General features: G+C 51.0%; 4 protein-coding genes across 5 annotated transcripts; 2 read left to right on the plus strand and 2 right to left on the minus strand.

The window, feature by feature from the left end:
- The first annotated feature begins 565 nt into the window (after nt 1-565).
- LOC112875368 (auxin-responsive protein SAUR32-like) lies at nt 566-1,558 on the plus strand. Its single transcript, XM_025939193.1, has one exon. The coding sequence runs from the start codon at nt 873-875 to the stop codon at nt 1,263-1,265; it is 393 nt and encodes a 130-aa protein (XP_025794978.1). The 5' UTR covers nt 566-872; the 3' UTR covers nt 1,266-1,558.
- A 3,376-nt stretch (nt 1,559-4,934) lies between these two features.
- LOC112874302 (probable methyltransferase PMT18) lies at nt 4,935-10,311 on the minus strand. 2 transcript variants are annotated; one of them, XM_025937548.1, is made up of 6 exons: nt 10,088-10,311; nt 7,457-8,181; nt 7,151-7,361; nt 6,749-7,046; nt 6,200-6,664; nt 4,935-5,586 (listed from the first exon to the last, which is right to left on the minus strand). In XM_025937548.1, the coding sequence occupies exons 2-6, from the start codon at nt 8,174-8,176 to the stop codon at nt 5,358-5,360; spliced, it is 1,923 nt and encodes a 640-aa protein (XP_025793333.1). In that variant the 5' UTR covers nt 8,177-8,181; nt 10,088-10,311; the 3' UTR covers nt 4,935-5,357. The 2 variants fall into 2 exon arrangements, with proteins under 2 accessions (XP_025793333.1, XP_025793332.1); XM_025937547.1 differs by lacking the exon at nt 10,088-10,311 and adding an exon at nt 9,050-9,259.
- Nucleotides 10,312-11,431: 1,120 nt separating this feature from the next.
- LOC112874303 (protein ROOT PRIMORDIUM DEFECTIVE 1) lies at nt 11,432-13,889 on the plus strand. Its single transcript, XM_025937549.1, has one exon. It carries the CDS (start codon nt 11,530-11,532, stop codon nt 12,688-12,690), a length of 1,161 nt encoding a protein of 386 aa, XP_025793334.1. The 5' UTR covers nt 11,432-11,529; the 3' UTR covers nt 12,691-13,889.
- Nucleotides 13,890-14,064: 175 nt separating this feature from the next.
- LOC112877777 lies at nt 14,065-14,992 on the minus strand. The gene has a single exon (XM_025942143.1). The coding sequence runs from the start codon at nt 14,990-14,992 to the stop codon at nt 14,177-14,179; it is 816 nt and encodes a 271-aa protein (XP_025797928.1). The 3' UTR covers nt 14,065-14,176.
- Nucleotides 14,993-15,773: the final 781 nt, after the last annotated feature.

The raw sequence follows: 15,773 nt of genomic DNA on the forward strand, positions 1-15,773 counted from the left end.
ACTGAATAATAATTTCTTTAGTTTGTTATTACGGGTGGCGTCAGCAAAGAAATTTTCCAGTCAGCTTTGGAACGCCCCCAACGAACGCGATCGCAGAGCTGCAACGATCGCCAACCTTTCCGTTGTCATCTTTACCCTCTCCGGACGAGCTCGTTCCAAGCGCCCATGAATGAATACAGTGCTGATTTAAAATATCCCAGTAAAACTCACCGTATCCTGGTCAACCCCGATCCGAGGATTTAAAAAACTGGAATACGAAACCGAACAGGATCTCGTCAAGAGTCAAACCCGTCCCGAGCAAACCCCAACCGCCATCATCTGATCTGAACCCAGCCGCGGGCAGCGAAGCACCCCCAGCTCCCCGGGCGCGACACGCGGGCGCACGTCTCCACGGGCCAAGCCCGGCTCGGTTGGGAATTGGGATGGGGAACACGCGCGGGGGGGGACACGGTGGGAACCGAGCCCGGGGCGGGCACCAACCCCACCTGGCGGCGTGGGCGCGGGGGGGCTATAAAACCCGCGCCCCCGGCCTCTCCCCCACCTCCCTCGCTTGGCATCGCAGCTCGCAGACTCCATCATCGCAAGGCAAGCCCGGCCCGGAACCGTCGTCGAGAAGAGAGACAAAGTGGAGTAGGCCATGTCCAACGTGCCCACCTCCCTCCGCGACTCCTCCCTCACCGTCTTCCGCCTCGCCATCTCCAGCTCCGACCCCTGGCCCTTCTCTTCCTGCCTCTAGCCACCAGCCTCCTCCGCCTCGGCTTCCTCCTCCTCCTCCTCCTCCTCTTCTAGAGCAACCAGCCGGGCGGCGGCCTCTCCTCCTCGCTTCGGTTCTCGGGGGCTCGACCGATCTGGCCCGCCTGGCGGCCATCATCATGCACGGCAAGCAGCAGCACCACCACCAGCAGATGGCGCCGGCCGTGGTGGCGCCCAAGGGGTGCGTGACGGTGCGGGTGGGCGCGGACGGGGAGGAGCAGCGCCGGTTCGCCGTCCCGCTGGGCCACCTCAAGCACCCGCTCTTCGGCGCGCTGCTCGAGGAGGCCGAACGCGAGTACGGCTTCCGCCACCAGGGCGCCATCGCCATCCCCTGCCGCGTCGACCGCTTCGTCCAGGTCGAGCACCTCATCGGCCAGGACCTCCACGGCACCAGCAGCACCTGCGCGCAGCACCTCGTCGACCTCGACAGCGCCGCCGCCGCCGCGCACCACCACCACCACCACCACCACCACCTGCACCTGCCGCGCTTCGTCGGCTGCTTCCGCGCCTGATGATCCGGTGGCCGATCGGTCGAGGTGGCTCCTTTGTGCTGCTTGATTGATTAGCTTTTGGTTTTCCTCGTCCTGCGCTGTCTGTTGGTTTGTGAGGGTTGGTGACGATCGGTGTGAAGCTTTGCGGCGAGAGCCATGGAGGCCGATGATGCATCTAGCTAGATGTTGACGATGATGACGAAAAATTGTGATGAGATGAACTCAATTGTAAAGATCTAGAGAGATCCTATTGATCTTTAGCCTTAGTCTTTCCCCCCTTTGCCTATACGTCAATATAATTAATACTTTGCTTATATGCTCCGCAAAAAAGTGGTTTTGTTCGTAAATTGTAAAGATTAATCGCCTGAATGGCCTTGTTAAACTATTGGCATCGATCACAAACGCGTTAACGCTAATGCATCCGATTCGGTGAGCTGTGGGTGTGGCTTTCCCATCAAGCCTTTGCGGCGAAAATTTTAGAGGGAAATTTGGGCGCAAATAGCTTGCCAAGATCAACACAATTAGCAAAAATCAGCGAGTAGTTTTACAATCATGGGAAATTCGCATAACTCGAATTGATATGCATCCTTTTCCAACTTATATTCCGTCCTCCACTTTCTTCCGGTTTGAGCATATTCCGCAGTAATATCCGGGCCAAGTACATATTCTTGTGTCCATGTCAAACTGGCAAAGATGCGTAAAGTGAAATAGGCGACGTTGCCTAACATAACGGAAGCAGCTTCTCTGATCACCTTAGCAAACCTTTTATTTTACAATACTACTTGAAAAATTATGGAAGATATTTTTTTTCCAATCGCGTTAGCTGCTGCTGGTCTTGAGCTTGTCAAATTGAATGAATGAAAAGAAGGAAACGAACTGAATGAAACAGATCATGACCATAGGAATCCCTTTACAATACTAGAATCCAGCTAGAATTTGGCTATATATGTAAATTGATAAAAAAAGAAAGCCAAGACAGAAGAGTAGAAGACTTTGGTAGTGCCTGATCTAGCTAGGGTTGGACAAGCATGCCAAGAACTACCCCTTAGATTCATGGGCCTGGCCACTGAAAGACGGCAGCTCTACAAATTTTCCTTGCCCTGCTCATCTTCAGCCAAGCACGAACTAGCTAGTAAACTACTGCACACGTGTACAAAACAAACAAACCGCCTTTTTGAATCGGTCCGGGCCAAATATGCCTTGCCAATCCACCAGTTTTGGAAGTCGTCCTCGCACGTTAATTAGTTTGATGGTGCAAAATAACACCCGTTTCATGGTTGGGGCGGTTGATGTTTGACGTACGCGTGGGGGTTGGAAGCTAGCTTGGGACTGAGCAAATTGCCGTGGCTAATCCAAGTTTATTTAGTTCCACACGCCTACCAGCTTCGCGTTGAATCAACAACCGGAGCTGGCGTGCTCGAGTCAAAAGTCCAAGGGCCAGCCAGCTGCTAGGTGTTTAGAGAGAGCTCCGGAAATCTCGCTGCAACTAAAGCGCCAGCACGCAATGAGTGCGCATAACCTGACGATCCTTTCCCACTGACGCTACTGTTGGTATTGCATTTCACTCCACTCTTTCTTTCTTTTTTCAATTTTTTTAAACAAAGTTGTCGATTATGTTAATAAGAAGAATAAACCTAGACTAGACGAAACAATAAGAAAACAACTCCGGCTAGTTAGATTGGGACCTCAACCTGCGCCGTACAACATCAACGCACTACTCAAACTCCACTCAACCACACGACATCGGCTGGTTGGATTGGGACATCGACCTGAGCCTTAATGAAAACTCCGTCTGATCGGATCGGGACATCGGCACGAGCCTTAATGAAACTCTGCCCAGTCGGATTGGGATATCGACCTGAGCCTCAGTGAGAACTCTGCTCGGCTGGATTGGGTCATCGATACGAGCCTCTACAAACTCTGCGCGGTCGGATTGGGACGTCGACACGAGCCACCACACAATCACCGCCACCAACTGAAACTCCCTCCTTTTTTTGAGAGAGAGGGAAAAAATAAAGAATGGAAAAACGGAAGAGAAGAAACCCTTGTGGAAGAAACCACCGCCGAAGTGAATCCTTCCTACTAGAGTTGCCTGACATCGCCTTCAGGAAGGTCACGACGTCAAGGATGCCGTCGATTCCAGCCCACGCTGGGATGGGTTTTCACCTGCCACATCCGGCAAGGAAGGCGAGCGTCCATACCTGTCAGCGATAGACGGAAGCCAAGGTCCGTGGTAGAGATGCCTGACGTCGCCTTCAAGAAGGACATGACGCCAAAGACGTCGTCGACGCTATCCCAAGAGGGTTGGATTTTCACCTGCATCTTCACAGCGGTGCAAAATGATCGGCGCCACTCACCCCACCACCATGGTGGTGCATATGCAACCTCGCGCAGGCGCAGCCAACGACGCCACCATGGCGACTCTAGTGAGCGCCCGAGCAAGCCACTGTCGATCACGCCACCATGCCGCCGCCGACCCACTATCCTACGACCCAGAATGTCAGCAATGTCCATAGGGCGCCCGCAAATAGCCGAAGCTGAGTCGGGTCGCAACAGCCACTGGGTGCTGTTGGGCCGCGCACCGTGCCACTGCTGTCAAGCCGTGGGTTCTTTTTTCACTTTTGAGTTGGTTCTAGTTTTCACCTACCAAAATAGGGTCTTTGTTACTCTTTGATCTGAAGGTTTTTGATGGTTTATAGTAGCTTCTAAGTGGCCTGATTTGGCCATCTTTCCGGGGAAATTTCGAGCTACCTTACTACCTAGCAGGTAAGTAGACTGCTAAAAACGTCCCGGCATGGACATCAAAGACGGAACACTGGCAATTTTCTTCTGTGACTTGTCGGCATGAAATTGGGCGGCTGCGAAGACAAACAAGTTGGGTCGGTTAGCCGTACCTTTCAAGGGCTGACGGTGCCATGGCATAATGACAAACATTAGCTTTTAACTTTGGCATAAGAAATTCCACGGTTAGGAACACCAGAGCTTTAGTAAAGTGGATAGAAGGATGAAGATGAAACCGCACCACGCCAAAAGGAAACAGGAGGACGAGGGCTCGTGAGCCTTTTTGCTTAAAAAATAATTCAAGTCATTAGACTCTAGATTAGCTGTTCAATTATTCGCGTAAGTGCGCCGAAAGCCTTGGAGGCTTCGGGGATACGGTCTATTTCTTTTTGTATTTCTTCACGTCTATGAAAGTCTGTAGTAGTCTAGGCAGTTTCTCATGCCATGCCGACATGGGGTCCATGTCATAGACTTGAGGAATTTATTACTGCACATGAGGATTTACAACTTGACCTTTTTTCTTTCTTCGCCAATAATTTGTACTGGGCTAACATCACAACATGCACTGAAGTCAAGAACCGTGGGCAGTCGAGCAGATGCTAAAATGTACCTTTTCCCCCTTCGAAACAAAATGTACCTTTTGGGCTCTTGACGAGTTCTGTAGTATGGGCCAAATTCTATACAAAGGACTGAACTGCACACTTTTCATGGGCTTACGGAAGAGAACGATGAAGCAAGCAAGATATTGTCTTCTGCTGTGGCCTGTGGGTTCAGACTTCAGGCCAGAAGATCTCAAAATAAACAAAGCTTCAGTCTGCAAGTGAAAGCCGAAGCAGCAACCATCGACTGCTATCCATATGCTGGAACAAACCAGTACCAGCGAGTGCTAGGGAACAAACAAGCTTGTAATTTGCACGAGAACTGAACTGACAGCCTCAATATTCAAGCAATAGAAAGTTCAGAGTTTAGAGGCAAACTGAATAAATACCTATTTCAGTTAACGCAATATTCCTAACACGGCCTGCTCGGTGCCATCACATTACAAACTAAAAACTATGCTCTTCCCCTCATGTGAAACTGGGCCAGGAACCTATGCAAGATCAGCATTATTTCCCCCTGCTACAGAACCAGTTCTTGTATCGCTTGATGCTCAACCACACCCCAAAACCTTCCTCAACCTTCTCATCTAACTGGAACTACAAAGAATTAGAGAAAAGCGAAAGGAATCATGCGACCAAGTGGTCTCGTACTACTCTGAGATGGTGAAACCCTAACGCCATCATCACAGCTGGTGGAACAAGCCTGATTCAGGCTTCAGCGACTGCCTATGTGCTAATTCTGTTCTTCGGATGCTTTGGCAGTCCAGTACGTCTTCACTGCCATGAGGACCTTCTCTGGGTTGAAGGGGCCGTCCTCATGGTCCATGATGCGGCTCTCCCACCGCATCCGCTTGGTTATTGCTTGGACTTTCGTGAGCACGTCAACCGTGTCACGGATGATAGCTGTGCCCTCGGGCCTTAGTATCCTATCCATCTCCAAGAGGATATCTGTTATATCGCACCTGAAAAGTTCAGGAAAAAGACATCATTAGGGCCTGAGGATTGTGAATTGTCATACATTAGGGATATTTCGGAGATGGGCCATCGCTCCCAGACTTGCTGACAGAGGAGCTCATGTGAACAACCAGATTAGTTTTAGCAGGCATATGAGTAGGGCCAGTGGCAAAAATGTCACAAATGCATACGAGGATAGCAGTTAAACTTGAGACCTGTGTAACAGGCAATATCAAGAGTAAATTGTACTGCACAGGACATGCAGTCGTCAATTAGGCAAGGTAATGATCTAGCAAGGACTGAAGGACTATCTCATTTAATTTGCTGTGAAGATGTTGCACTGAGATGTCTAGCATAACCTTCACGCTTACTTGGCATCCTTGAGAAAGTTTGATGCAGAACTAACTCACAAATATCTTCTATAATCTTAACCACAAAACATTTCTTTTGATAAAAGTAAGCCAGTGTGTTCCTTAAAAAGGCCAAGATGAATTTGCCAATTGATTATGATTTTTAAGGCTGATAAATGATGGCAAAAGAAAACAAAGGTAACAAGAAGAAGATAGGAAGCAATAATGTCTTGAACATGGCTAAAAGAAAGGGTGAACATAATTTCCTTACCTGTCTTGGTAGATGCTAAACAAATTGTCAGCATGCAGGAGGTCATAGGTTCTTGGATATGTTGAGAAGGCTTCACACCAGTCCTGGTATGTGCCAATGAACCCTCGCTCGTATATTGCCCCAAGGGTGTCCCGGTCAGAATTAACAGGGACGACGTTCATCACCCACACAGGGTACTTCACCAAAGAAGCAGCAAAGCCACCCATGTTTGCATTCATGTCCATCACATTTCTGTATCTGTTCTCTGCTATGGGTATGATGCGCTTGTAGTATGCCACCCTCTTCTCCCACAACTTATTGTCCTCATCAAACTTCTTTGCATCTAATCCTGGAATCATTCCCCTTCTAATCCTGGGGGGAACTTTGAATGCCCTCTCTGGCCATTTCTCCACCGCTCCACCTGCCACTTCTCCCTGGTTGCTTACTTCAGGCAATGGAGTAACACAGGCTTCCATCTGCCTGTACCTGTATATGGAATGGAAAAAGAATAAGTAATAGACAACTGAATGGATTATCAGACATTTTTTTATTGGTAAAATAATTCCATACCAAGCAGCATCAGGATTGTCGCTCTTGCAGATATGGGGTGTCTTATATGTCTTCTTAATATTGGCACACTCAAGATGGTTCTTAGGCTTCTGCCAGATGGCAAGATCCCTCTTCTCAACAACCTTCTTCCAGCAAAGGCTCCTCGCAACATCCTCAATCTTGTCTTGCTCTTGCTTGAGGTCGTCCTTGGTCCTCTCCCACCCCTTGTAGTATGTCTTCCAATTGATTGGAGGACCCGAGAGAATCCAATATCCTCCTGGCCTTAGAATTCTATCGACTTCAGCAAGGTATAATCCATCTAAAGGAAATTTGTAAACATCCACTCAATTAGAAAGTTTGTCTCAACCCAAGGACAATACAAGGTACTCAATAGAGCGAATGTCAGAGGTATGAAGTGCTCACCATGTTCATACCAAGGAATTAGACAGCGTGAGCAATGCGCCATATCAAATGCCCTAGATGGGTAAGGCAACCTGTGCTTCCCCATCACACCAATGATGGCAGGGACACCTCTTTCCAGAGCAAACTGCACCTGCGCTTCATGCGTGTCCCTTGGCGCAAACGACATGGCAATGATGTTTCTCTTCAGCAAGTAAGCCCCCCAACTAGCAACCTTCAACAACAAAAGCATCAGCATCAGCATCAGCATCAGCACCATCACAATTCACAACATTTATAAGCCTGAACCTAAGGTGTTCCTCCACTTACCCCGCAGCCTGTGTCGACTGCAGTCCTGATCGTCCCATCTGACAACGAGATGAGCTTATTGATATCATCGATGTAGGCATCAGCGCCACGTGGGAACATGGTGCCGCCACCGGGGAACCTGAACTTGTCGCCCTCCACCTGGATCCAGTTCTGCACAGCCTTCTCGATGCTGAGCTCCTTGTGGGGGATGTTGTTGAAATAAGCATAGTCCCTGCTTTTAGGCCACTTGAAGGGGGTCATGTACCCAGGCGGTGCGGGAATGAGGCATCGAATCTGCTCGTCCTTGCCAGGGCAGTGCCGCTCCCGGTACACCAGCATGGCGCGGTCGAACCGGCGCCCACGCGTACGGTCCTCGCACGGCGTGTACTCACTGAAATTGAGCGGGCAAGCCGGAAACGGCTGGAGTCCCGCGCCAGCATCTGTGTCATTGATGGTGAGCCGGTGGTGTGCGTCGAAGTCGAGTGCCTCACCGGAACCTGGTCCGAAGGATGGCACGGAGCCAGAGCCCGAGGACTGTGCTGTGGCGGTGGTGGGGTCACAGCCAACCCGGGTGATGTCCGCAGAGTTTCCCACAGGCTTCGGAAGCGTGGTGTTCTGCCATGCACCAAGGACATAAAAGGCGATGCAGAGCGCGCTCACCACAAGGATGTATGTTAGGCGCTGCTTCTTGGATTCCTGCAGCTGTTGGGCTTTGGGAGAAGCTGGGTACTCCTTCGGCATGGCTCCTGCATGTTTCAAGAATCAATGAGGTGTCAACAGAGGCTAATCTCATGGAGAGACACACCAAATTTAGGAACTGCTCATAGTGTTCAGGAGTAGAGGGATTAAACCAACAAATTTAGGTTACACATCTTTGATTTGAGCTGAAAATTTAGGTAAAAACATAGTACTTGTACTGCTGTATAAAAAAAACAGCAATTTTACAATAAGCCGTGAAAGAAGTCTAAGATACTATCAATATTTGAAATTCACAATGATTTGGTGAGGGTTTGTGCGGAATTACTGTACCAGTGGGTGAGATCAAAACTATAAGCATTTTGAATATGGGCAGTAAATTTCTGTAGTTAGCTGCGATTCAGACTCAGAACATAGAAATCCAGACAGCAAGGGTGTCAAAATAGCAAATTTGCTTGATCTGTTTAACTGAATAATACTTGAATTTAAAGAAATCGAAAAGCAACAGACAGGTCGCTTTTAAAGAAATACCCAGAGGAAAATATCAGGGATAATATCCTCAATTCGTGATAAAATTCTTGAAAAAAATTGCTTTGCCCAAGAGGAGAAAACTAAGCAGGATCCTAGGCACGCCTCAAATAAAAATCAGCAGGACTCGTGCTTCTTGCTGAAGGCAAGTATTTTGTTCTAGGATAAAGGGCAAAGGGGCTAAACAGTTAAGATTCCAAGCAAAAAGGCAAATCGGAAGCTACACCATAGTGGCAGCTAAGCACCAGCCCATCCCATGAATCCAAAAATTTAACGAAATGGGAAATAGACCCCATCAATGACCCTCGGTCGGAGCCGTTGCATTTCCAAATGGATCCATCCGCTCCAAGAAAGAAAGAGCACGAAATGAAATCAGCATAGGTACCAGACCTGCGAGCAAGAAGCCAGCTCAGGAAGGCAGAGCACTGGAGCCTGGAGGACGCCAAGACGAGTGGAGGACGAAGAAGAGGCAGCGAAACCCCTAGTTCCAGAGGGGGAAGGGGGCAATAGAGTAGCACCACGGGCCCGGCCAATTTATTCGAGCGCTGCCTCAGCCATGGTGACTGGTGAGGTGAGTGAGGCCGGCACTGAGCACTGGGGGGGGGGGGGGGAGTGAAGTGGTGGCGTGATGCCGAACACGCTCGCAGCAGCAGCCCAGCTAACCCCGTCCCCTTTCATAAATAAATAAATAAATAAATATTCCTTTATCTAATAAATAAATAAATAAAGAAAGCGGGGGTGTGAATGGAAGCCACACCCGGAAAGATCAGGCCGACATGGGATTGGGAAGAAAAAAGCGGGGAGCGCACCGAGGGCGAGGCCAGACCACTGCCTGTCCTTCCTCACGTGGTAATGGCCATGGACCAATGGCTGATTGGCTTGCTATGGAGACCCCAGCGGATCGTGGGGGGAGGAAGATGATTTCTTATTTTTTAAAGGTAGGAAGATGACTTCTGAGAGGAAAAAGTATTTCTTTTCAAAAAAGAGAGAGGAAGCAGTCTTCAGTCCTTGGAATTAGGCCCCTTGCACGAATGTGACGTTTCTTTCCTTGGACTGTAAACAGATGATGATGATGAATTTGATGATGCATGGTCGCATGGACCATGACAAGAAATGTGCTCTGAATTTCTGGCATATTGGATTCTGAACAAAATTTCTGGACTATTGGTTTCTGAACAATCTTTGACATCTCAAGAACCAATCAGCTAGCATTTGCATACAAATTATGATGTTTTAGGTATTTTGCTCCCAAAGCACAACGCACAACCTTTTCAGGGCATTGCATTGAGGGGGAAAGTAACTTTTTTTAGTACTTTAGAGGAAAATTTTAATACCCCACATAATTTTTTTCCCAATATGGCAGGATGGAAAGCATGGATACGATGAAATAACCACAAAAGAACTGGTTTAAATCTTGGGATTACTCACCTGCAAATCTTACGATGTCACCGTAGCAAATCTGCCCTGCCCCTCTCTGACTCTCGCCCACTCTATCATTGATCTGGGCAGCTTTGCCCGGCCATGATGGTTGTTTGCAGTATAAGCAGGGTAAAACCAAAAGGCTCTCCTTTTGAGCTGTTACCCTTTTTTATCTCCTCACACACTGCCGCTGGCGATTCTCTCCCTCCTTGGTTCCTCGCCTGCATGGAGAATGAACAGGATTGGGTCAATGGCGAAAGAGCACCACAGAGGGTTATGGGGAGAGATTGTCGGGCCTCCATTTGCTCTCAGCATTTTCTGCTTTTCCTTTTGACTTGGAAAATAGAAAGCCTTATGTGGGGAGAAAAAAAGGGCAGCTTTGTGATGGGCTGATGGCATGCTTAGACAGTGTCGGTGCAATAAAAATGCAGGGACCACAGCACAGACTGATGCAACCCCTTGCCATGGTTCCTGTTCATGCGTGTCCTACCTATTTGGCCTGATATTTTGTACATGATTTCACCAGGGAATAATGAAAGCTGCGGTTCCTAGGATCCTTTGTGCACACCTAACTCCTGAATTCAATTTTGTTTCAGGGAGAAATGATTTTGTCAAAGCCAGGCGGATAGATATTCAGAGGTGTGCTATTTCACATTTGATGATGCAGTCAGAGACCTGCAAAGACACAAATCCTGGTTGTCTAGACATGATTTTTTGCATGGTGGACGCACATCTCTCTCTCTCTCTCTCTCTCTCTCTCTCTCTCTCTCTCTCTCACATGATGAAACCAAATAAAAAACCCCACGGAGAACGAAAGGAAAAAGAGAATGCCATGGATGGAATCTCTAAAAAAGGAAAAAAGTGTGGACGCACGCAATGGCGCACCTCCCTTCCCCCTTGAACCAGCATCGATGTTCCTCCATGGGGAGGGTTTCTCGGGCACAAATCCCCCTCTTTCACAGGATCCAAGAACCGGTGTCTCCCATTTCAAAACGAAACAAAGAACGGGATCGGAGTCTCTCGCTCACCAATCATCATGGGCCAACGCAAAAGCAAGAGCAATTCCAATTTCAGCATAGAACATTAGCACGAACGGAAGGAACTGAAAATTAACTGCGTAAGCACTCTCACCGGATGAGGTCCTCGACTGCGTATAACTCCAAAGAGGACGGACGAGGAGGAGGAGACGAAGACGATCCACGCAACAGCAGCAGAGAATTCCGGCGCCGTAGAAAACCTCTTCTGATTCCGGGGGTCGTTTGAAATTTCGCCGCCGGCGAGTCCTACCTCGGCGGAAAATACTATGGACTCCGCAACGAAACCCTTAGGCCCAGAAGGCTGCTGCCGCATCTCCGCATGCCGAGCCCATCCAGCCCAACGGCCCAGTTCCTAGCGGCATCCTCACACCACTCAGAAGGCGCGCCGGCCCGGCCGGAGCCGGACGCGCCGCCATGCCGTCGCCGCTGCGGGTGCCGGCGCGGCTGGTGCACGCGCGGGGCAAGACCACCGCAGCGCAGCACGTGGCGGCGCGGCACCTGGACCACGCCTTCGAGCGCCTCGCGACGGCGCACCTCCCGCTCGTCGCGGCGTCGCCGCTGGTCGACGCGCTGCGGGCCTCCCCCGAGCCGCTCGCGCTGCCGAACCTCGCGCGCCGCCTCCCGCTCCGCCTCCACCGCCGCGGCCCGCTCCACTTCCTCCGTCTCTTCCCGCGCGTGTTCCACCTCCGCGCCCCGCTCCCGCTCTCCCTATCGCTGACCCCCGCCGCCGCGGACCTCCTCGCCGTCGCCAGCTCCCCCACCGACGCGGCGCGGACGCTCCACCGCCTGCTCGCGATGTCGGCCTCCCGCGCGCTGCCCCTCCGCGCCGTCTTCTGTGTCTGGCGCGAGCTCGCCCTCCCCGACGACTTCGAGGACTCTGTCGTCGCGGGGCACCCGCACCTCTTTCGCCTCGCCCCCAACCCCGCCGAGCCCAACACCCACATTCTTCACCTCATCGCCGATCCGGCGGCCGAGGACTTCACCCCGGCGGTGGAGAAGACACGGCCGGACAAGTATGCGTTCAAGCTGCAGTTCCCGCCGGGGTTTAGGCTGACCAAGGAGTATCGCAAGAAGGTGAAGGAGTGGCAGCAGCTCCCGTACGCCGGGCCGTATGAGATCGTCAGTCCGAAGGCTGGAGGGAGCAAGAGAGTGTCGAAGCTTGCCAGGAGGAAGATGGAGAAGAGGGCAGTGGGGATTGCTCACGAGTTCCTGAGCCTGACAGCGGAGAAGATGGTGGAGGTGGAGAAATTCAGCCAGTTCAGGAAGTGGTTTGGGACCGAGGTCAATGTCCGGGACGTGTTCTTGGATCACCCCGGAATATTCTACCTCTCAGCAAAGGGAAAGCGGCACACAGTGTTCTTGAGGGAGGCGTATGATCGTGGGAAGCTTGTTGAGCCTAATGAAGTCTCTGAGGCAAGGGCCAAGCTCGTTGAGCTCATGCTTCTGCGCCGGCGTGGACTTGGGAACGCCAATTCAAGTGCCAACATGGCTTCAGGTGCCACTTCTGATGCCAAAGAGAGTGCTCATGATTTTGTTGAGCATGAGGATTGCTTGTTGGATGTACCGGAGACATAAGAGCAGTAAAGATTTTCCCAACTTCATGGTGAATCATGTTCAGTAGGCCATTGTCAACTGTGCTTGAGATAAGCAAATGAGAAGGTATATGAATTTACCGAGAATGGGTATGTCATGGTTGATAGGGTTAGTGCGATGGCCATAGCTGTGACTTTTGATGCTTGGATTCTTGGAACTCAAAAGTCATGTTTCAACTGGACGTTGTTGTGGCTTTTGATGCTTGGAACTCAAAAGTCATGTTTCAACTGTCCGCGCTATCCTGGTGGTAGGTCAAGGTTCATGAGGCAAGGTTGAACCTTTGAAGGTTTGCTTTAGTTATCTGGTCAGAAAAACTTTGTTAGGATTCATGAGTTTCCTCTAGCTCCTCACTTTGGTCTGGCAGTGATAGTCTTTTGGTTATGGCTATTGGCTGAAGTGCTACTGACTATGCCTGGTTGGTGGCATTGCTTGAATTGAAGAGCCAGGTTCTCTTAAGTAATTTGTGCAACCTAGTCATTACTGCAACATTCTCAGCTTCAACAGGGTCAGCAAGATGTGCAAATATAGCAATGGACGGCTTCAGGCACTTACACTGTCAGTTCAGCTTTCAGTGCCTACTCTGATGTGGGAACTTTGAATGCCTATGAATTGCAAGTTTGCTGCTGGTTGGCATCACAGAACAAGTGCCTGATGTTCAAATATCATGAAGAGATGATGATCAAATAACCCTATACTATACACTGTCAGTTCAGCTTTCAGTGCCTACTCTGATGTGGGAACTTTGAATGCCTATGAATTGCAAGTTTTGCTGCTGGTTGGCATCACAGAACAAGTGCCTGATGTTCAAATATCATGAAGAGATGATGATGGAATAACCCTATACTATCCCTGATGGAGAGACAGTTTTGCACCTTCTAATAATACAATGCTCATGTAAAAGGTGCTGCAGCGTTGCTAAGTGTTTCTCCATAGTTAACAATTTTGTGGCCGCCAATGTACGACCCAATCTATGTCCTGAAGATTGGTGGTTACAGTCTCCCTCATGCTTGGTACATAGCAAGCATATTTTCTTCATATACCTCGCTGTAGTTGTATCTTTTCTTCCCTGTAATTGGTTGAGTGTTTGGTTCGCTTATAAATAATAAGCATATACTTTTGCCATGTTGTCTGTTGCCACCATTGTTGATAGTTCAAATTCATATTTTCTATTTTTCTTCCAATTGTCAGCGTGTTGTCTTTGGAGATATTGGCTCTAGATTTACCAGTAAACTCATATAATTCTATTCGCTATGGTACTCCCTCCATTTCTTTTTGTAAGGCATGCACGGGTCAAACTGATTTCGTTCCATGAACGAAGCTTAGTTCGTTGATCAAAATACCACGTGAGGGAAGAAACGATTCTGTTCAAGAAGCAAAGAGTGTGGTTCATCCCAACTGAAACTACTCTGTATATTTCCTATTTGATACTCTGAAATCCTGACCGCAAGTATGCAACACAGCCGAGGAATTACAAGGGATTACGGATGTTAAGGAGTAAAACTCTACTCTGCAGCAGCCTCCTGAACACCTTCTCGCTCCCGCTCTCCAGCCCGGCAATGCACTCCTCTAGCTCCTCAAGCCTCTCCAATGCCGATGCCACCGTTTCCGGCGCTACTTTGCTGGTCGCCGGCGCGACGCCCAGCCTCGCCAGCCACTTGCGCGAGGACACGGCCGACACGTCCGGCGACATGGCCGCGCACCGCGAGAAGATGACCGCCGACGCCTCCGCCACGGCCACGGTCGCCTCCGCCACGACGCCGATCACTTCAGCGCCTGCGGCGTCCGCGGAGCCCGGCACCGCCGCCGCGTGCCGCGAGGCGTGCCGCATCGCGGCGGCGAGGTGGCGCAGCTCCCTCTCGGTCCGCCTGCGCGCGCGCGCGGACGCGGCCACCGCCGCGCCGTCCCCGCGCCGGGCGCCCGCCCGCGCGTCCGCCGCGCTCTGCCTCGCCGCGAGCAGCGCGGAGCCGAACGTGCCGTAAGCGTCCGCGAGCGCGAGGAAGCCGTCGAGCGCCTGGTCGCCGGCGTCGCGGAGGGCCGCCGCGGCCCGCGGCGTCGCGAGCGTCTCGCCGAGCGTGGCGAGGACGGCCTCCAGGAGCGCGAGGCCGTAGCTGGAGGAAGAGCCGTCCACGGCTCCACCACAGCAGCAGGACCACGACCTGAGCGCGCGCACGGTGCCCTCGAGGCGCGCGAGCGCCGGGTGGCACGGCTCGCTCGCGGAACGCGCGTGCGCCGCCGCGGCCGCGGCCTTCCTCGCCGTCCTCACGGGGCTGAGCGTCAAATGCATCCTGACTTCCGAGTCGTGTGGCTTCCTGATGTGATCGTGAGTTCGTGAGTGGCAACCGGGGACAAGGACGGGAGCTTATATTGGATGGCCGGGGGCGGAGGCGGTGGCAGCAAGTTGCCGTAAAGAAATGGTCGGATTCACTCACGGGCAGGTTGGCGCCGGCTGCGGCCGCGCTCCTGTTTTGGGCATCCCGCCATGCGAGCAAAACAAGTGGACTCCCAGTGTCCGGTAGTGGCAGGATTGGCACCATGGAGTTGACCCTTGGCTTAGGACAAGGAGGGAGCAGCTCTGCCAGCGAGCAAACATGTTCCTCATGTCAACGGACAACGAGAGAGGTTGGTGCAGCGCTGACGGAATTGGTCATGCGACGATGGGATAAGGCGGGAGTGAACTGGCAGCCAACCTCGGTCCGGACTTCCGGTTCCGGTTTGCCGGGGGGACTTTGGGGCGGCTTTGGTTTTGGAGGAGAGATCAGGCGGCCAAACCCAGCTTTCTCAAACCGGGAACCTGCTCAACCACCGTCCCCGCTGGCCGAAGGCGGGATCCGCCGAGGGCCGAGCTAGCTGGATAGCCGTCTGCCATCTTGGCGGATAAACAATGGAAAAGGTCGTGGAGGAGTGGACGTGCGCACTAGCGGGCGAGGCAGAGATGGAGGCACAATGACGGCGTTTATTCGTCCCATGTACGACTTGTTATTGTATTATCGTATTCGTTAAAGATAACAATATTTCAGAATAAAATAAAATATTTCAAAATAAAATAAAAATATTTTAAAATATTG

This window comes from Panicum hallii, chromosome 9 (genome assembly GCF_002211085.1).
Source record: "Panicum hallii strain FIL2 chromosome 9, PHallii_v3.1, whole genome shotgun sequence".
NCBI classification, from domain to species: domain Eukaryota; kingdom Viridiplantae; phylum Streptophyta; class Magnoliopsida; order Poales; family Poaceae; genus Panicum; species Panicum hallii.